Raw genomic sequence first — 22178 nt, 5'->3', positions numbered from 1 at the left:
CACAGGGATAGTAGGAAGTGGCTGAGGCAAGATTGGTATCTGGGAAGTCTGGCCGTAGGCTGCCTTCTTAAATATAGATGATGATCAAAGGTGACAGCAGCAACTCCAAAGACTGGGTGTCTCCGAGCAGATTCCCTCTGGCCTGAGTCAGAATAACAGACATCAGTTGTGGAATCACATCCCAAACTAAAGCAAAATGCTTTGATATGTTTGTTGGACAATACTGGGACCCATTTCCAATTCATCAACATCCCCTGTAATTTCTGAATCTCAGGCTCCAGGAGCAGGTCTGATTTTTCCCTCTGTAATTGCCAAACTGTTGGTGCAGGGAGAAGGATGGTGTCCTTGGCTTGGGAGAAGGGCAAGTAAAGGAAAATGACTTGGTCTCTCAGAGCTGACATTGGAACCAGGGAGATGGGGCTTGGAGTTCAAGAACAAGATCATCACTCTGTGAGCCTCCTCCAGAGAGGGTTGACATGAGACTCATACATATACATCTATGCAGTGTTATCTTTACATCGAAGAGGGTGTTCTTGAAATCAGTAAAATGCAAATCTATTTCAAATTATTATTGACACTGATTCATAGTACTTTTTGTCATCATGAATTTTCTCATGTAGGAAATGCCAGAAAAATATCACAAAGTGAGTTTTTTTTAACATGAGACGAGCTCTTTCATAGTTGAAAATATTGGAAAACGTTTGTTTAGAGCAGTGATCTCTTAAACTCTTGAGAATTAGCTCCCTTATCACTACAAAAAATTTGAGTACTCTCCATGTGTGTATATTTATGGTAAGTTATGGCAGTAGTATTAATATATAATATATATTCATAAAAACAGAAAACAAAATTTTTAAAAACAGAGACATTTAGTTTTTTTCCCTACATCATTATGGCATCTTGCAAACTGTAGGGCTACATGCACCCCACTTTGGAGACCAGAATGGATTCTGGGAACAGTAAAGGAGTGACTTTTTCCTTTGGGGTTGACTTTAAGGAGCCAATTTATTATTTTATTTTATTTTTTTTTGAAATAAAAAAAAATGTTTATTTATTTATTTTGAGAGACAGAGAGAATGTGAGCAGGAGAGGGGCAGAGAGAGAGGGAGAGAGAGAGAATCCCAAGCAGGCTGTACACTGTAGCTCAAAGCCTGACATGGGGCTTGAACTCATGAACTGTGAGATCACGACCTGAGCTGAAATCTAGAGCCGGACGCTTAACCGACTGAGCCACGCAGGTGCCCCTAATGAGCCATTTTAAATTGAGATCCGTGTTCAGTTTGTTTAAACCCAGTGGTTACACAGCTCAGCTTTTTCATCAGAAGGACCACACCGTGGGGCATGATAAAGTGGAGAAGAGGAACCCGATAATTGATTGGCTGCTGAACTTAGAGGAAAAGTATTCCTCTGGGGGTTTCACAGCCAGAACCGGACACTTAGGTGGGGGTGGCTGGCAGGGCAGACTTGCAAAGCCTCGGAACTATTTTCTCATTAGTTTCCCATTCAGGAGCCCAGAAGCAGCATTGTGCTGATTCAGGGGTGGTTTTCAGTGGCTCAGCCAGCTTCACTTTGCTCCTTCCTACAGACAGAGGGAAGCATCTAGATTGGGTTCCTTCACTTCTTGCTGACACACTTCCAAGGGCCTGTGTGGTTGTAGAAACAGCCTATTTGATAAAAAGACTTCCTTAGTTTCCAGTTTTATTGTCTTTGTCTGATGTCCTTGGCAGGCTTTTCTGTAGCTGCTCCCTTCTTCAAGACCTATAAAGACTTCCCATTACCCACCAGATCAAATCCAGCCTCCTCAACTTGGCATCCAAGATTCCATTTTTCCCATCCAATTCACACGTTGGGTGTCTTTACATTTAAATCTCCGTTTCAGTCAGGCTGGTCTCCTTACTGCCTTCCATGGTGCTCCTACATGCCCCCACCCCACCCCACCAGTGTATGCATGCACATGGGTGTGCCTGTGTGCATGCACGTGCACACACGCGCGCGCGCGCGCTTGCCTATTCTGTCTTTATGGCCTCAGGCTGTTTACTACAAGTGGAAACCCCTCCTCATTCTTCTCTATCAGTCAAACTACCTACTCTTCAAAGTAAGATGAGTCCCACCTCTCGTATAAAGATTTTACTAAATGCTTTTCTGAGTGTGGTCTTTAGACAGCCTGCATCAGTATCACCTAGGATGGTTGTTATGAATGTAAATCCTTTGTTCTCACCTCAGAACCTGTCAACCATAACTACTGGAAACAAGGCTCAGGCATCTGCATTTTCACAGGGTGTTTATGAAGTGCAGTGCAATTTGAGGGGTGCTATTACCTGGTAACTTAGGGCACAGCCATCTCTTTGGCCACAGACTCCATTTCTCTCAAGTTGAGACCTACAGAACAGGAAACTCTGAGTGTTCTACAAAGACTTCTTGGCTTCCAGGTCCCTTTTAGGGCTCTCCCAGGGAAGCTTTGTTCCCCCTACCTTGTAGCGACTCATTAAGGAGGTCCTGCACATGGAATGTATGAGGGCCACAGGCCTCAAGACCTTTCAAGATCATCTTTGTGGCCATTCATTCTACCTGTACTGTGAAAACAGGCTCTAAGGGCCAGAGGCAGAGCGGACTGAGGGATGGGGCTGTGAAGTGAGAATTACGGGTGCAGTGGGCCTAGCTGGCAGGGGTGAATATGTTTACCAACCTGCAGAGAGGAGAGCTGAACGTGAACACCAGCCCTAACTGTCTTCAGTAGAGCAGAGGAGATAATGTTCTAGGATAATATGTTCTCTGCTGGCCTTTCTCTTTTCTCTGGAGCTACTCTTTTCCCATCAGGGATCCCTTTGTCTTCTTAGTGAGGGCCTCACTGCCTTTAGCAATTAGAGTGTGCATGTGTGCGTGTGTGTGTGTGTGCGTGTGTGTGTGTGTGTGTGTGTGTGTGTGACCAATTAGCCTATCCAGCTTCATCTTGGATTGAAAAAAAAAAATCCCCAGATGGAAGTAATTGTATTCATAAGCCCTTGTATTTTTAGAATGCTTTTTCCAGAAAGCTCAAAGCGTAGCACTCTGTGGCCTAACCTAGTTTGTTCCTGGACTAGCTCCAGGTGTTTGGTAAAGGCACAGCTTCTATAATTATTGTCATTTTACATTTGGAGGATGGAGAAGCTTTGTGGGTTGAAAAGGTCGCATGGCATTAACGGCAGGATTGGGAACAGGATACTCAGCTTCTACTCCTGGTCTACTAGTGATTTCCAGACTGGACCCCAGATAAATGCTCTGATGGCTGCATAAGAAGCACTTGTGGAATTAATTAAAAATATAGATTGCTGGACTCTATTCGTCTAGAGATTCCAACTCAGTAGGTCTGGGGTGGGGCCCAGGAATCTATATTCTCTACAAGCATTCCAGATCATTCTGATGCGCAGCCAGCTTTGGAAACTAATACTATAGAGCACACGACAGACACACTACCCACCTATTTCCTCCCAGAAATGTCTTTCACTGAAACATGACTTTTTAATGTTTTTCTTCTTGCCACCCACCCTCAAACTTCCCCAGGCCTCCCAGCTCAGGCCAAGAAACATGCTGAATCTGCCAGGAGCACGCTGCTGACCTGGAAGGAAAACACGACCTCAAACACGGAGAAAAAGGAAATCCTGGAAGCTCTGGTCATGCTGTACTACACCGTGGGGGTGGCCTGGCTCCTACAGAACCAATATCCTTCCTTTCCTGGCTGGGCCTGTGATCAGAGCTGGGCGGGGTGGGGGTGGGGGGGCGGTTGGGAGCACATGATGTCCCCAGGCGGGTCGTCTCACCTAGGAACAGGGGAGATTGAACCAGGCTTCACAGCTCTATTCTGACATCCACCCCCCCCCCCACCAAGCCTCTTACCTCCATCTAGAAGGGTATGAATTATTCCTCCTGTATCTGTTCATATAAACTCTGAGTTGAGCCATGAGAGGGGTCTCACTGGTGACCTGTCCCCTAGCCAGCTGAAAAGTTTTCGGAGTGTGTCCTGCTTGATTGAGCACCCAAGAAGACCAGTTTTAGCAGTGAGGACATGGGTGATAGTGGGTGGGGGGTGGTATAGGAGTGGGGAGAGCGGGTGGTAATTTAAAGCAATGTTTGTCAAACTAGGCAGCACCTGTAACCCCTGGGGAGCTTTAAGAATTATTGCTGTTTGGGTCCCACCCTCGAGATTTTGATTTAGTAGGTCTGGGGTTCATCTGTTTATTGACATTTTTTAAAGGCCCCAGGTGATTGTAACCTGCAGCCAGAAGTCTCTGATTTAATGGACTCTTGATCATTTTTGTTTTTCTGAAATGCTGTTGAGAATACTGCCATGAAGCTGGAGGCCAAGCAAAAAAGACAAAAGAAATAGTTCTCTATGTCCCCAGAGGCGGACCATTACTCTTCAAAAAGCGTGTGATTTTGACAGCCTTTTGGTACTATCTCTACTTGAAAACCGTGCATGGTATTTCGTGTTCACGATCGATCATGCACTAAAGTTGGAACGATGCAGAGATTAGCGCAGCCCCCGAACAAGGATGATATGCAAATTTATAAAGCATTCCATATTAAACAAAATTAACCATAAGTCTTCCTGGAGACCATGTGTCCTTCATCTCTCCTCTTTACCACGTTCCCCTCTCGGCTTTTTTGGTCTTGGTACTCAACTTGTAAACACTGATTCGTTGCCTTTCTCTGTTATGCCTTTAGAAGGGGCTACTGACTATGTGGGAAATAGGATATTTGGGAATTAAGGGGATTTTCTTTCTTGCTGTTTGCCTTTTGCCAAAAATCTGTTTTGCTTGGACTTTCTAAATGATCCAGAAAGTCCCTTTCAGCAGAATTAGTTCCTCTCTTTTACCATTCACAGGAAGCAACTTGGGAAAAGTGAGTATTATCACACCATGGATGCCTCTAAAGGAAATGTAGCATAATTTACAGTTTCTGTTCGCTTCTCCAAATGCTCGCCACCCACCACAGCCCTGGATTCAGGCTACTGCCATGAGAAACCCAGGTCTCTGTTTCTTTTCTGAAGAATTCTTGACAACATATACATATAGAAAATAAAGAACATAGTAAAGTGCCTGTTTTTCAAATTCTGCTTCATTTTCCCAAGTGGCCCTTTTGTTTACTTATCAGCCGTTGTCCCTGGGAAGTGGGGGAGTTTGTGTGCCTAGCATTTTCCTTGACTGTTTCACTGGCAGAGAGGCTTATTTCAACCTGCAGAAGGCAGAGAGAAACATGAAGGAGCTGAAAGAATTATGTGAGGGAAGTGTTCACAGATTACAAGTCTCGGAGAAAGACCTGACAATTGCTTTGGGCAGGTAAGATCTGGACTTTGGGAGGCTTAGGCTTTTGTGAATGAGGCCCGGTATCACATGATTGTTCTGTGCTCTTCTGTATAAGGGGAGAAAAAATACTCAGGGCAAAAAACCCAGATACTCAGATGGTGATAAAAGAGGCGTTTTATTTACCAAACGCACACACCATGGTCTAAGCTTTATGTGCAGTGCCCATTGAATTCTCATAGACAGCAGTGAGGTAGTTGGTGCAATTATTGTAGAGAGAGAGAGAGAGGAAACTGAGGCTGAGATTAAACAAACCGTCCACGGTGACAAGTGTTGGATCCATGGTCTGAACTCATGGACTCCTCGCCCTTATTCTGTCTTTCACACCTACTCTCAAATTATGTCTTTTTCTGAATCGCCACCTACTTTTGTCATGAAGCTTGGTATCTTAAAAGACAAGGAAAGAGTACTTAATGAAGACCGTTTGTTTATTGGAAGCCCATGAAAGCTATGCACGGCCCATGAATTTTTAAGGAAAGTTCTGTTCCATATGGAAACCAGGTACTTGGGATGTGTTCAAGCCAGAACAAGACTTAACTGGTTTGCAGTTGAGTTAGGTATCCTCAGAGAGAATCACAGTATTTACATAGAAGAGTGGGCCCAGCAGATTATCGGGGGAAAAAAAGAATAATAAAAGGTTTACTGTTCCTTAGATTTTTAAGATATCTGCACATCCACAATCTGGTTCCAAAACTGTAAACACTTGGCATGGTAGGATCGATGACAGAATGGTAAGTAAATGAAATACATGAGTCATGCCTACCTGCTCTAAACAACCATGAACCTAGAAATCAAATGGGAAATGGTGGGGAGGTGTTTGAATGCCCAACGTTAGATCAAACTATTGATATAAGTCCACGGAGCCATAAATTAGAGTCTAGTGAATGTCTGCTGCTGTCACATGGGTCAGTGGCTAAGGTTTTTTTGCCGTATGTGAAAGATAGCCTTGTTCCTTTTTCAGAATAAATATTAGTGCGTATTTCTCTCATTCATTCTACAATATTTATTTAGTATCTATTTTGTACCTGCACTGTTCTAAGTGTTGGAACAGTGTAACTATCTCCAAGAACTATTCTAAGTGCGCTACATCATTTATTTAGTTCAATCCTCTACCGCAAGCTATGAGGTAGGTATTTTTGTTTTCATTTCACAGGTAAGAAAATTAAGGCACAGGAAGAGTAAGTAACTCAAGGTGACAGAATGACTAGTAGAAGATCCAACACTACAGATGGGTCTTCTTAATCCATAGCTCACCTTCTGTACCACATTGACTTATATTTCATAGAGAGCAAATATCTAGTAAGGGCAATCCCCTTTCTCATTTTAAAGGTAGGGAAAATATACTGTGATTGTTTAGGCCAGACAACTTGGCTAATATCTCCCTACAAGCTCTTGATGAGAGGCATTTTCATTCTGTAACTTCTGCTGTAATAGTCAAAGGAAATAGTGGTCTGATTGATCAAATATTTTTTCTGTAAAGAATTACCAGATAACATGCCAGTGCTCTTTTGATTGTTAATCCCAATCTTCAGAGGAAGGATGAATCTTTCAGTTTAAAATAAATTGTAACTTGTAGAATGCCTTATATAAAATAATTTCATATACATACATATTTTTTCTACTTTGGGAATACAAAGATGGAAGAAGCAAAGGGTGAGGGGAAGTAATATTGATTGTGTATCCACTATATGTTAAGTAATTTCATGTACAATTTTTTATCTAATCTTTATAACCTTGTAATTTAGGTATTCTTATCATTGTTTTATTTGGAAGGAAATGTAGACTCCTGGAATTTGACCATAAAGCTAATAACTGAGGGGGGCACCTGGGTGGCTCAGTCAGTTAAGTGTGCAACTTCAACTCAGGTCATGATCTCACGGTTTGTGAGTTCAAGCCCCACGTCAGGCTCTGTGCTATCAGCTCAGAGCCTGGAGCCTTCTTCAGATTCTGTGTCTCCCTGTCTCTCTGTTCCTCCCCCACTCACTCTCTGTCTCTGTCTCTCTTTCTCAAAAATAAATAAACATTAAAAAAAAATTTTTTTTTAAAGCTAATAACTGTGAGAACCAGCTTTGAACTACCATGTTATTTGCCTGTGTCTTGCTGTCTTTAGAGGAATAAACTTTAATGAAATGCTTTTTTATTCTCATTTTTTAAATTATATTTTGTTTTGGAAGATTTGAAAATATAGATATGAAGAAGAAAATAAGAGTTAGTTTTAATTTCGCAACCCAAACATAACTGCTATGGGTATTTTAGAGATAAAGATTGATCAATCGATAGATAGATATGTCAGGGTCAATTTTATTTTATTTTTTTAACTTTTTTTTTAAATTAATTTTTGAGACAGGGAGAGACAGAACATGAACAGGGGAGGGTCAGAGAGAGGGCGACACAGAATCTGAAACAGGCTCCAGGCTCCGAGCTGTCAGCACAGAGCCCGACGTGGGGCTCGAACTCACGGACCGAGAGATCATGACCTGAGCCGAAGTCGGCCGCTTAACCGACTGAGCCACCCAGGCGCCCCTGTCAGGGTCAATTTTAAGTAGTCCTATCACTTTTTAAAATTTGCCACACTTTTAATTTCTCCTCATATTATTTAGTCTAAAACGGAAGCATGGTTTTTAAAGCCTGAGGTATTTTATTATATGATGTGCCATAATTTATTGAACCACTGTCTTTTGGAAGGAATATTTACATTGTTTTCTCTATCCTCATTTTTAACTGAGGAGGAATAAACTAAATCAAACAAGACAAAGCAATGGCTTTGTATTGGTCTGAAAGAGAGGGAGTCAGAATAAAATTTTATTCTGATTCTAGAAAGTCTGTGTTTACGGGTAAATAACCCATCTTGTGAACTGCTAGAAGCCATTTTATGCTTTTTTATAAAATTAGACTATAGCATGCTGTATTAATGGGAGTGAATATCAGTCAGTGGAATCTGGTGGGTAAAATGCAGGTTAATGGGAGTTTGTTTATAGCAAGACTGGATTTTAGTCAACCACTCAGATAATTGGCCTCTAAAGGCCAAATCATTTCATTCTTAGAATCAGTTTCTTTTGTGTCTGCAAAGTAAGGGGCCTCTCTGACTTTGCGTCTTTGTCCCTCTTCTTATAGAGCCTCCTTGGCCGTCCACAGATTGAACCTTGCTCTGGCATACTTTGAAAAGGCAATTGGCAATGTTATTGCTGCTAAGGGTGATAGGACATCAGATCTGGTCAGTCTGTACGAGGAGATTGCGCAGATCGAGCAGCTGAGGAGGAACCATGATCAGGCCATCCAGTACTTGCAGCAGGTCGGTGAGTTGGCTGGAGCACCAGCCTACTGGCCTTCTTTGGCCCTATGTCCCGTTCCCAGGACCAGGGAAGCTTGGGCTTCTCAGAAGAACTAGGGGGTGGGGTGGATTTCCCACCAGATCCACACAAGAGCCCTACCTCAACCTTAAACAACATGGGCAGAGAATCCGAACTCAGGATGAGTGTATCTGCTGTTTGACCTGATCTGGGACCAAATTTCCCCTCCCAGGCTTCCCCTCATCTCTGTGGGTGCTGGGAAGAGGTAAGCAAGTGAGTCTGCTCCAGGGAAAAAAGCCGTAGGGGCAACCAAACTTAAGGCTTTAGCAAACACAAAGGGCTTTTTTTAAATGAAAAAAAAAAAAAAAAAAGTCATGATATTTTGGTGTGATGCTGTCATTTGTCCTCTAGGCTAGCCCAGCTGGTTGTATCAACAAGTCTAAATTTAAACCAACAAAAGAGTATTTCACTTGGAGGTAACTAATTTGACAAATGCCCAGGGGAAAACAAAACAAAATAGGAAGGAATGTTGAGTCATTATAATGAAAACAGTGTGGGGCTTTTTGATGCATCCTGTACTTGAAACTTCCCTTGAAACTTATTAAATTCGCCTTTTCTCTCCTCAAATAAGAACCTGTTTGTGGCTTCTGGTACCTCCGGAAGCCAAAAGTGGATTAGATTTCCTGTATCATAGAAACCGTGCAATGCAATTCAATGGTATATGTGAAAACAGTCTGATACTGTAGAAAAGGCATTGCAGGTAATCACACCGTGGAGAAATGTTAGGGGATGTTGGTCTGAAGGCAGGGAGTCCACTGTTTACAGAGCAAGCCATCAGCTTCTTGTGTCCAAGACTGTGCAAGTGGCGGTCAGATCAGGACTGCCAAATCAAGATATAGTCAGTGTTTCCCAACAGCAACACAAATAGTTAACATTTATGGACTGCTTTTACTATGTGCACTTGAGGGTATACTCATTTAATCCATGCAATACGCCTATGAAGTGGAGGCATTATGATTTGATCTCATTTTAAGGATGAGGAAACGGAAGCTTAAAGAGTTACAGCTAATTCAGCTGAAGTTGTGTCGCTAACAAGTAGGAGAGCAGGGATTTGAACTTAGAGAATTTGAGTCCTCAGAGCCCGCACACATACCAGCTCTGAACTCTACCTTAGCTCCATAGTGTTGTCTGAAATCTCTGGGGCTCCTTGAGATACCTCACAGTGTCTGACCCGTGTGAACTGTGAGGCACGGGGGAAGGGGGCTTTTTTCTTTCTGGTGGGTGTGGGCCAGGGGTTTCTCTCTTCTTTCTCCTTCCACTTTAGTACGAATGATAATAGTAATAAAATCTCCACTTCTGTCATGCTTAGGACATTCCAGGTGGTATCCTAAACACTTTACACATATTAATTCATTTAATCTTTACAGCAACTGCTTGTAACAGTCATTTTTGTCATTCCGGTTTTATATTTGAAGAAGTTTGTGATTTGCCTGAGTCATCAGTGGCTGAGCTGGGATAGGAACCCAGGCAGTATGGTTTTAGGGTCCATACTTAACTCTCCTGAACTTCCTTTGATAACGAACCTTTGAGAAGCTTAGCTAAAGTTGTGATTTTAGTTTTGCTATGACACCTAATAAGACATCATAGTGGCTAATATTTATTGAGAACTTACCATGTGATGGTATTATGTGTGCTTTGCATGTACCATCTCATTAATATTTTCCAAACCACAATTGATGGAAACTATATATTTCTTTTACATGTGAAGGTGAAGTTACTTGCTCAAGACTCACAGGAAATAGCTGGGACTCAAACTCACCTCTCTTATAACTCCATGATTAGCTATCCACAGCTCTCAACTAGCAATTTCATGAGAGCTATTAGAAAATCCTCTGAAATACTGTCATTTGGGTACTCTTGATAATGATTTTCTCTATTCCAGGCCTATTCTATCTGTGTTTCTTTGTTCACTGACGTCAGCCCCCGAACTGCAGAGGCAAGTGCGTTACTAGCCAAGGCTCATGCCCTGTCTGGAGAGGCCCAACACAGGGGTAAGTAGAAGAGGTAGCTTGCAGTTATCACCATTTCCCATGGTGGGGGGAAGCACACTGGCAATGGTCTATCTAGCGATGTGAACAGGTTGTAATTAGCTATTCATGACTGTGATGGAAAAATTAGACTGGAAGCCATTTTGTACAAAAGCATTTACACATGAATTTAGGCACAATAATATCTCCACAGATTAGTTGGAACATCAAAACCAATAAAACCATCTGGTTTCTATTTCCTTTGTTCCCTTAGAATCTCAGCAGAACTCACCTGCATAAAGAGTAGAGATCATACACGCTATGAATGTGAGCTGTGAGGTATTGGTTGATGAGGAAATCCAGTGATAAAAGACAAAAACATTGGCTCCTTCTTTCTTCCTCCTCCATTCTCAACCTCCTTGACTCTTTTCTTCTGGCTGTCAAGAGAGAACGCTTGTAGCAGCTAGAATTTTTATGACTGTATTCAAAAGTGAGGTATTGGGGCTTCTGGAAGAAAGCCAGGTGATGAATTCATCAACAGTAGTCCTTTCTCAGACAAGGTCATCCTTTGGAAAGTGAGTAGCTTCAGGAGAGACACAAAAGAACGGATGAGAAAGGACTGTGTGCCGTGCTCAGCTGACTGGGTCAGATTAACGGACACTAATGGATTCGATGGCCCATCCGGAGGAATTTGAGATTTGTGAAAAATCTGATTTAAACATTTTTAAATGTTGATTATCTCTGCTCATAAAAGGAATCCATTTAGGTGTACATTATTTTTCAGTCTTTTATGAAAAAGAGAGAGGAAGAGTGAGAGAGAGAGGGAACGAATCACAGGGAAAGTTTTGCATCCTACTTTTCTCCACTCTTCTATTTTCCCAAGTCATTAAATAATTTTGTTCAGTTTTCAGAAGTTATTTTCATATTTTGATTACTGTTTCCTTTAGCATGAATGTTCATTGAAGACTTCCTGATTCTGTGTTTCCTAGCTAATCATCTTCTTTAAAAAGTTTTCTTGTGTATACTCAGAGTATTTGTACTCCATCTATACATCTGATTTTTTTAAAAATAGTCTTCATGGTTATAACACATTTAATGTATTTGTGAATATGTAAAAATTTTGTTCAAGTGAGAAACTTCTATGCTTCTGGGTTGGGAGGTTCTAAGGCCACCTTATTCTTTTCTTGTATATTAATTTTTACCTGTAAAGATTTGGATCTTCACCTATCATTCACTAAATTCCAGATGGATCACATCTGACTGATCACAACTGAAAATATGAATTATCCCGAAGGAAATACAGCTCTACAATCAAAACTCCTAAAATTAATAACTTAAGGAAATAAGAACTTTCTGAGCACACAAAGATATACTAGAAGAGATTGATAGATTTAATTATAAAAAGATCTAAAACCTGTGTCTGTCACAAAGTACCATAAATAAAATAAAAAACAGTGTAATCCAAGATGAACAGATAATTTGAATAAGCCCTTAATTATTGAAAAAAAAAGAATTTGTGAGAAAGATACATCAACATCCAGATGATTCCACTGGATAATTCTACCTAATAAAGTATTAACACCCATCCTGCATAATCTTCTCCAGAAAATTGAAGAGGAGGGAAAATTTCCCAACTCATTTTATGAGGCTTGCATTACCCTGACACCAAATCTGGGTAAAGACCTTAAGAAAAAAAAACAAAACAAAACTACAGAACAATACCTTTCATACACATAAACCCAAAAAATTCTCAAGAAAATACATAGCAATGTATAAAAAAGAATAACACACCATGACCAAGGGAAGCTTTTTTCTTAAGAGTGTCAGCCTGGTTCAGTGTTTAAACCTGAATGAATGTTCTCTACCATATTAACAATCCAAAGATGAAAAGTACGTAATCTTATCAACTGATGCAGAAGAAGCATGTGAAAAAATTCTGCATCCATTCACAGTGGAAGGGGAACTTTCTCAATCTGATAAAAGACATGTACAGAAAACCCATAGCTAACATCATGCTTCATGGTGAAAAACTGCTTTGCTCTTAAGATCAGGAATAAGGCAAGGATGTTCATTCTCACTAAGCTTATTCAACATAGTACTGGAAGTCCTAGCTAGTGCAGTAGGCAAGAAAAAGACATACAGCCTAAAAGAAATGGTCCTCATTTGCAGCAATACAGCTGTTTCTGCTGAAAATTCCAAGAAATCTGCAAAACTCTTAGAACTAGTAAGTGAGTTTAAGCTTAGCAAGATCACAGGATATAAAGACAACCACAAAACCCAGTCATATTTCTATATATTAGCAATTCACAACTGGAAACTGAAATGTTTAGAAATATTACTTACAATAGCCCCTCCTCCCAAATGAAACACTTAGGTATAAATCTAACAAAACATGTACAGTATCTGTATGCTAAAAACTACAAACTCTGATCAAAGAAATCAGAGATGATCTAAATAAATGGAGACATAATGTATTCATAGATTGGAAGATGTCTAGTAAAGCTGTCACTTCTATAGAAATTGATGTATGGATTTAACACAAATTATCAATCCAAGATCCCAGCAGGAATTTTTGTAAATATAGACAAGCTGATTCAAAAATTTATACAGAAATGCAAAGAAGTTAGAATAGCTGAAACAGTTTTGAAAACTAATAAAATTGGAGGAATCATACTACCTGATTTAAGATTTATTATAAAAGCAACAGTGGGGCGCCTGGGTGGCTCAGTCAGTTAAGCGTCCGACTTCAGCTCAGGTCATGATCTCATGGTCCGTGAGTTCAAGCCCTGCATCGGGCTCTGTGCTGACTGCTCAGAGCCTGGAGCTTGTTTCGGATTCTGTGTCTCCCTTTCTCTCTGACCCTCCCCCGTTCATGCTCTGTCTCTCTCTGTCTCAAAAATAAATAAATGTTAAAAAAAAATTTTTTTAAATAAATAAATAAATAAATAAATAAATAAATAAAAGCAACAGTAATCAAGAGAGTTTCGTATTGGTGAAGGGACAGATCAGAGTCACTGGAACACAAAAGAGAGTCCAGAAATAGACCTGTGTAAATATGACCAATTAATTTTTGACAAAGGTGCTAAGGCAATTCAATGTGGAAAGAATAGTCTTTTCAACAAATGGTGTTGGAACAATTGGAACAATGGTATTCACATGCCAGAAGAAAAAAGAGAAAAAACTCACTTTCGTAACATACACAGTCATTCAACATAGATCATTGTCCTACACGTAGGAGCTAAAATTTGCATTTACTTTACAATAGAAAAATAGGGAGAAAAATAATACCAAACATTACATAAAGAAAACAAATGGCCAATAATCACAAAAAAGGTTCAATCATAGTAATAATGAATCAATATAAAACAGCAAGGATACCAAGTTTCCATCAGAATGTCAACATTTAAAAGAAATGATAACATTTAGGATTGATGAGAGCAATTTGACACAAAATCTCTGAAAGATAATTTGACAAAATGTTACACATCTTAAAACTATACATACCTTTAAAATCAGTTTTCACCTATCCTATGTAAAAAAATTTTAAATATGAAAATATCTAGTATTTGCCAGATTGTGGAAAAACAGTTCTGCTCACTCATAGATGGAAGGAGTGATAAAAAATTTGGAAAATAACTTGATAAGACCTAGTAAAACCAAAAGGAAACATGTAGAAGGATGTTTACTGTGGCACTCAGTCTGTAATTGTAAAAAAATTGGAAACACCTAAATGTTTATCAATTAGTAAATGGAATATTTGATATATTAATTGCATGGAATTCTGTAGTCTGTAAAAGGATTAGACTTTATAATTAAAAAGAAAGTTAAAAACAATATTAAGGAAAAAATACCTTGCATTTTTAGGACATAAAAATACTATTGTTTATAGTCACACACACACATATGTATATATACATGAAAAATGAACTGCAAAGTAACTAAGACCGCATCAAAATGTACATCAAAATGTAAACAGGTAGAGACTTCTGGCTATGCCTTTGTGAAGAGATCTGTGAATCAACACACACATACACACATAAAATTAAGATGTTACAAAAATAACCATTTGAGGACACTGGCAATAAATAAGCAGACAACAAATTGGAAAGCATTCTTGCAAAACTGCTAGAGCTTTGGGTAAAGAGAGTCTTCTTGTCTTTTTGCCTGAGGCTGCTCCGTCCACCCACAGCACCAGCTCAGACAGTGAGAATACAGCAATTTGATCAGCAGGGTCTCGCCAAAAGAACAGCAACTTTGTGGCAGAGGCCTTGGACTCCATTTGGAGCAAGGGGCAACCCCCCCCACCCCCCCATTGATTCATCAGATAAAAGTGGCAAACTCAGAAGAAATGCAAGGAGGGAATGCCTTCATACTTGGTAGCCTAAAGTTGCTGTCCTGGTTTGTAGGCATTAGAAGCCCGTCAGAAATCTTAGCAGGAAGAACCTGGAAATGAGAGCCAAGAAAAGGCCAGAGAAGCTCTCCCAACATCCCTTGCCAACTGGGAAACTATTTACATGTGTAGGGGAGATATGGCAAATAACAACCAAAGAAGACTTGAAATGTGGCAGAGCTTTGAATGCACACCCTGATCTACATACAGATCAATCAACAGAGGATAGAAGTCATACATCGTAAAGGTTTTTGAGCACAACCTCTTTTCAAGTCAGTCACTTGGGTCAGCACTAAGCTATGCAGACACAGGGGTAACCCCAGGAATCCAGACCAAATTTTTAAAGGATAATCATTAGGGGCACCTGGGTGGCTCAGTCAATTGAGCATCTGACTTCAGCTCAGGTCATGATCTCACAGTTCGTGAGTTCGGGGCATGATCTCACAGTTCGTGAGTTCGAGCCCCGCATCAGGCTCGATGCTGTTAGCCTGTCAGCGCAGAGCCTGCTTCAGATCTTCTGTCCCCCACTCTTTCTCTCCCTCTGGCATGCTCTCATAAAATAAATAAAACATTTACAAAAAAAATAAGCATTAAACACAAAGATTTTAGATTTCTAGTCTGGCATATAGGGGCTTGGAGGTGGTCACTCCATCCTAACAACAAGTAAAAAGCTGAACAAACTGGAAAATCAACAGTTCTTCTTAGATCTGTCAGGGAAGTGAGGTCACAGGGCAAACTGATGCCCCTGAAATTGGAGAGACAAATAAATACAGAGAATCACAATTTGCCTGAGCAGGTACCTGTCTCTACAGGAACAAGTACTGGGTAGGAATACCTGAACTATAACTGATAAATTTCTGGAAGCTCAGTGTGGATAAGACTGAGAGTTAAAAATTCCAAGTACCCAGTGACGGGGGCGGGGGGGGGGGGAGTGGGGGGGGTGGTCTCCACACTCTTGTGAGATTTACCTCCAGGAGCTTGACCAGGTTCTCAAAGTGAATATTGGAGAAAAATGCCCCCTTGCTGCCAGGAGAGAGAGGGGGAAAAATAGCCAGCTAAAGTATTCCAGAGCTGGGGCCCCTGGATGACTCAATTGGTGAGGTCAGTGGCTGACTTTGGCTCAGATCATTCTCATGATCTCACAGTTCAGTTTGTGGGTTTGAGCCCCTCATCGAGCTCTGTGCTGACAGTGCAGAGCCTGCTTGGGATTCTCCCTCTTTCCCTCTCTCTCTGCCTCTCCCCCGCTCACACTTTCTTTCTCAAAATAAATAAACTTAAAAGAAAAAATCCTTTAAAAAATATGCCAGAGCTTTCTACTAAATAAGGCCTGTCCTCAAGAGAAATTATTTTACCAGAGCCTAAACTATTGTTGTTGTTGTTGTTGCTGTTTCAGAACCTAACCAACCCAAAGGGAAGGAAATACCCAACTTTAGCCCACTCTCACTATCCCTTCCCCTCTAAGGGAGAAAGGGGCTGAGAAGCACTTGCGAAGTTCACAGTCCAGGGGCACAGGCTCACTAAAAGACCGAGACCTAACCTAGGATGATAGAATGCCTTCCCCTCAAAGCCCACATCTTCCCACCACGTAGCTAGTGGCCTATTTAGAGCATTTTCTTTTACCCAGTACATCATGTCCACCTATCAAGAAAACTTCAAGGCTTAGTAAAAAGCAAAAACAAAAAACAAAACAAAACAAAAACAAACAAACCCACACAGTTTCAAGAAACACAGCAAGCATCAGAACAAGACTGAGATATAGTAGGGATATTCGAATGATCAGGCTGGGAATCTAAAACCATTATGTGATGTCCAAAGGCAGGAGGTAGACTTCCTAGCTCAGGATGAGTGAGAGAGAATTCACCCTTCCTCTACCTTTATTATTATTGTTTTTATCCTGTGAATCCTGGCTATTGGAGAAACAGCACCATATATTGGATGCTGATTCAGAGTATACACAGCCTTTGGGAGAACTCAAGTCTTGCAAAGTATTGCCCCCTAGCTGGCACTGTAACTGTCTTCAAAAGACTATACCACCATTCTATCAAGCTGGCTGCTTCAGTATGGTGGGGAACATGGTAAGACCAGTGAATTTCTTGAGCATGGGTTCATTACGGCCCTTCTTTTGCTGTGAAGTGAGTTCCTTGATCCAAAGCAATGTTGTGTGGAATACCATGATGATGGATGAGGCATTCTAAGTTTATGGGTGGTAGTTTTGGTAGAATCATTGCATGCAGGGAAGGCAAATTTATATCCAGAGTAGAAATATATTCCAGTTAAGGACAAAATGCTGCCCTTTCCATGAAGAAAATGGTTCGGGGTAATCAACTTGCTACCAGGAAGCTGGCTAGTCACCGTACATAATGGTGCCATATTAGAGGCTCAGTGCTGCTGTTGCTGAAGATTGGGCACTCAGCCATGGCTTTGGCAAGTAAACGTCCTTATTCTTGGGCTCATTCCTGGTTAATCAGGGTTTTCCAGAGAAATATAACCAACAGGAGTGAAGGGACCCATGGTATAATATGTCTCAGAATCCAAAGGCCCAAGAACCAGGAGTTCCAATGTTTGAGGGCAGAAGAACATGGATTTCCAGCCCAAGAAAAGAGTGAGAGAAAATTCATCCTTTCTTTGCATTTTGTGTGTGTGTGCGTGTGTGTGTGTGAACTTGGTGAGGACAGATCTTCTTTGCTCAGTATACTGATTCAGTTGTCTATCTCTTCCAGAAACACCTTCACAGAGACACCCAGAAATTGTTTTATCAGTTATCGGGACATCCCTTAGCCCAGTCTAGTTGACACTGAAAATTAACCATCCCAAATGCCATATGTGGGCAAGTTATATGAAAATCTCTGTACCTTCCACTCAGTTTTTCTGAGAATGTAAAGCTGCCTTAAAGAATAAAGTCTATTTTAAAGAAATCAAACACCTAAGCAAAGACATTAGCATTCAGACACCATAGAGGAGACAGATTCTGCCATTTGAGTCTAGGCAGTTCACTAAAACAAAACAAGCAGGGGCACTTGGGTGACTCAGTCGGTTAAGTATCTTGACTCTTGATCTCAGCTTAGGTCTTGATCTTAGGGTTGTGAGTTCAAGCCCCACATTGGGCTCCATGCTGGGTGTGGAGCCTACTTAAAAAAAAGAAAAAGAATAAAACAAAATAAAAACCCACAAAAATATATCAGTCTGTTGTTGCTACTATATAATATCTAAAATGTACAGTTTTGGGCTGCCTGGATGGCTCAGTCTGTTGAACATCCAACTTTGGCTCAGGTCATGACCTCGTGGTTTGTAAATTTGAGTCCCGTGTCAGGCTCTGTGCCGTCAGCTCAGAGCCTGGAGTCTGCTTCAGATTCTGTGTCTCCCTCTTTCTTCTCCCTTGATTCAATCTCTCTCTCTCTCAAAAATAAACATTAAAAATTTTTAAATAAATAAATAAAATAAAATGTGCAGTTTTGGGGGTGACTCAGTCAGTTGAGTGTCCAACCTTGGCTCAGGTCATGATCTGGCACTTCATGGGTTTGAGCCCCATGTTGGGCTCTGTGCTGACAGCTTGGAGCCTGGAGCCTCCTTCAGATTCTGTGTCTTCCTCCCTCTCTGCTCCTGCCCCATTCACACTCTGTCTCTCTCTCTCTCTCAAAAATAAATTAATAAAAACATAAAAAAGTAAAATGTACAGTTTTCAACAAAAGAAACATACAAAGAAACAACCCATAGCTTATACTCAGAAAAAGAGCCGTCAATAGAAATTGACTCTAAGTGGGTTAGATATTGGGTTTAGAAGACTTCAAAGCAGCTATCATAAATATGTTCAAAGAATTAAAGAAAACTGTTAAAAGAATTAAAATACAATGAAAATTACCTAGCAAATAGGAACTATTAATAGAGAAATATAAACTATTTAAGAGCTCGCTTTTCTCCTTCTGCCATCTTGGAACCTATGGAGGCCTGCTGGGAACAGGACTCCTAAAATGACAAATAATGTCTGGAAGGCTGTGGTCCAAAGCCATTTTTGCTGGATGTAAGTGGAGTTTCTGGAACCAGAGGGAGCACACAGCTCTTCTTAAAATTGAAGGTGTTTCTGCTTGAGATGAAACTGAATTCTATCTAGGCAAGAGATGTGCTTATGTGTACAGAGCAAAGAACAACACAGTGACCCCTCGTGGCAAACTGAACAAAACCAGAGTGATCTGGGGAAAAGTAACTTGTACTCATGGAAACAGTGGCATGGTCCAAGCCAAATTCTGAAGCAAGCTTCCTGCTAAAGCCATTGGCCACAGAATCTGTGTGATGCTGTACCCCTCAAGGATTTAAACTAACTTAAAAGTAAATAAATAAAGGTGTAGATTTGTTCTCTTGTAAAAAATAAATAAGTAAACTAAGAAAAAAAGCAACCAAATGGAAATTCTAGAGTATATTACACTGTATGTTACAGTGTATATTCTACTGTATATTACAGTAATTGAATGAAAGAGTCATTAAATGGTCTCCACATCAGATTTGAGATGGTGGAGAACAGAATAAGATAACTCAAAGATATATCACTAGAAATTGTCCAATCCAAACAGCAGACGAAAAAGGCATTGAAGAAAAACGAACAAAGCATAAGAGATCTGTGGAACAACAGCTGGTGTACCAACATATATATACTAGGAGCACCAGAAGAGGAGGAGACAGAATGAGGAGCAAACTGTCTAAAGAAATAATGGCCCCAAACTTCCCATGCATGATGAAAATGTATCTACAGATCCAAAATTCTCAATGCCAAGTAAGATAAACACAAAGAGAACCACAACTAGACCTACAGTCAGATTTCTGAATGACAAAAAGAAAATCTTGAAAGCAACAGTGGAAAAATAGCTCCATACAGGGAAACAATATGATTGATGACTGCTTTTTCATCAGAATAAGGGAGGCTAGAAGGTAGTGGAAAAACATATTCAAAGTGTTGCAATAAAATTCAGCTAAGAATTGTATATCCAGGAAAACCTCCCTTTGAAAATGAAGGTGAGATAGGCATTCCCTGATAAACAGGATCGTTGGTAGCAGTCTTGCCCTAAAATAAATACTAAAGGAAGCCCTTAGGCTGAAAGAAAATGACAGCATACAGTAACACAAATCCACAGAAAAGAATGAAGAGAATTGGAACTGATATGTGGATAGGTATAATAGACTATACACACAAATGCAAATAGTCATCACCTTGGGAATGAGTGAACAAAATGTAGTGTATATCCACACAATGGAAAAGTACTCGGCAGAAGGAGGAACGAAGTACTAATTCATGCAGGAACATAGATGAACCTCAAAGACCGCATGATGCATGAAAGGACCACAAAAGACTACATGTGTTGTATGAATACACTTATATGAAATTTCTGGAAGAGGCAAAAACACAAAGATAGAATGAAGATCAGTGACTGTCTGAGACGGGATGAGAGCAGGCATTGACTGCAACCAGCCATGAAGAAAATATTTTGGGGGTGATGGACATGTTCTAAAACTGGATTTCAATCATGATCATATAATTATAAGTTTACTAAAAGTTCATCAGACTGGGTAATTACAATGGTTGAAGGTGTGGTATGCCAATTATACCTTAATACAGTGGTAAAAAATGTTAATGGTGCCTGCTTCTGAGTAGTGTGTGTGGAGATAATTTTCATTTCTTTTTTTTTTTTTTTGCTTCTATTGCATTTTCTAGACTGATTCCATAAACATCTATTATGTTTGGAATAAAAGGCAACATTAAGAGTAAATTTTTAAGCAATAACAACTACATTTAAAGTACTTTTGAAACAAAAAGTCTCTAACATACATAGGCGCGCGCACACACACACACACACACACACACACACACCCCTAACAGGAATCCCAGTAAATAATACTCTCTATCAGAGTTTAATTTAGTTAAATATGTAGTCTTTCATTACAGTTGGGAGTTTAATATGGTGACCATTTTGGGTCTTGGGATAAGGCTGTTCAGACGTAGCTTTCTTTTCCTACAGAAAAATCCATGCATTTAATCAAGAGAATAAAATTACATCAGTTGATGCCATCAAATTATATCTCAGACTTTCTGAGGGTCCTTATGAGACCTGGAATGAGAACAGGCATGGACTTGAAGTATGAAAAGCTGGTATTAGATACTTGGAAAGGCTAGCAGCTTGCCTTAATTAGTGTTTCCCTTTTTTTGCAGACGCTGTGGAGATATATTTTATAAAAAGTATCAGTGCATATCAAGCAACATTGGGCCCAACAGATTATGAAACACTGACAACCATTGAAGAATTTTGCAAATGGCTTGTCCAAAATGGAGAAAAACAGGTAAATATGAACAGGCAAATCAACTAGAGGCAGTGTGATCTTGGACAAGATCCTTAGCTTTTACTAGTGTCCATTCCTTCATCTATAATATGAGTATAATAATAGTGCCTCTCTCATAGAGTAGCCATGAAGATTAAATAATTATTTATGAGTTAACTGTTATTATTAAATATAAGCATGAAATTTCAACTCTTCATAGAAACACATTACTTAGGTGACATATCACAACTGACAGATCCTGGTAAAGCATACAATGCCACCTCCATAGAGTTTACGGAATAGAACTGGCATATTACTTCAGAATTGCCAGAATTATTTAAAAACTTTTTTTTTAATTCCCTAGGAAGCTTACAGACTGCTAAAGGCCTCACTGAAGTCTCAGGTCATCAGCTATGGTGATTGTAGTGAAAAAGTGGCTGAAACTTTTTACAACATGGGCAGGATCTGCTTTGCCAAAGGAGACCTCAGAAAGGCGATTCAGCTGCTAAGGAAGGTGCATGCTGGTTGGTTTGTGCATTTTCTCCTGGGCCTGTAAGCACAATGTGAGGAGTGAGGTGTGTGTGTGTGTGTGTGTGTGTGTGTGTGTGTATGCATGCATATGTTCCCTTCCTATCCCCTCCCCTCCTCTCTGTTTCCCTTCACTTCCTGTCTTTCTTTCCTGCCTTCTTTCTTCTTCCTTCTCTATTTCTTTTTTTTTTAAGTGAAGTAAAAATTCACTTTCTAAGATGTGCTGAGGGAGATACAGAAACTTACTGTGCCTATGCTTGCACCAGAGTCCTAAAAAAATAACACCCCACGGGCACCTGGA

General features: G+C 40.3%; 1 protein-coding gene and 2 pseudogenes across 1 annotated transcript in view; all 3 read left to right on the top strand.

The window, feature by feature from the left end:
* Positions 1 to 22178, top strand: part of TTC23L (tetratricopeptide repeat domain 23 like) — a 49093-nt gene that overhangs the window by 16718 nt on the left and 10197 nt on the right. Inside the window, exons 5-9 of the mRNA XM_036064331.1 lie at positions 3541 to 3697; positions 5190 to 5315; positions 8454 to 8631; positions 10572 to 10680; positions 21243 to 21370. Coding sequence (XP_035920224.1) covers positions 3541 to 3697; positions 5190 to 5315; positions 8454 to 8631; positions 10572 to 10680; positions 21243 to 21370 — 698 coding nt within the window. The remainder of the gene's footprint in view (positions 1 to 3540; positions 3698 to 5189; positions 5316 to 8453; positions 8632 to 10571; positions 10681 to 21242; positions 21371 to 22178) is intronic.
* LOC115526757 lies at positions 4472 to 4564 on the top strand (annotated as a pseudogene).
* Positions 19025 to 19409, top strand: LOC115524865 (annotated as a pseudogene).

Source organism: Lynx canadensis, chromosome A1 (assembly GCF_007474595.2).
Source record: "Lynx canadensis isolate LIC74 chromosome A1, mLynCan4.pri.v2, whole genome shotgun sequence".
NCBI classification, from domain to species: domain Eukaryota; kingdom Metazoa; phylum Chordata; class Mammalia; order Carnivora; family Felidae; genus Lynx; species Lynx canadensis.
The sequence above is the reverse complement of the archived record's forward strand: the minus strand, read 5'-3'. Positions and strand labels throughout refer to the sequence as shown.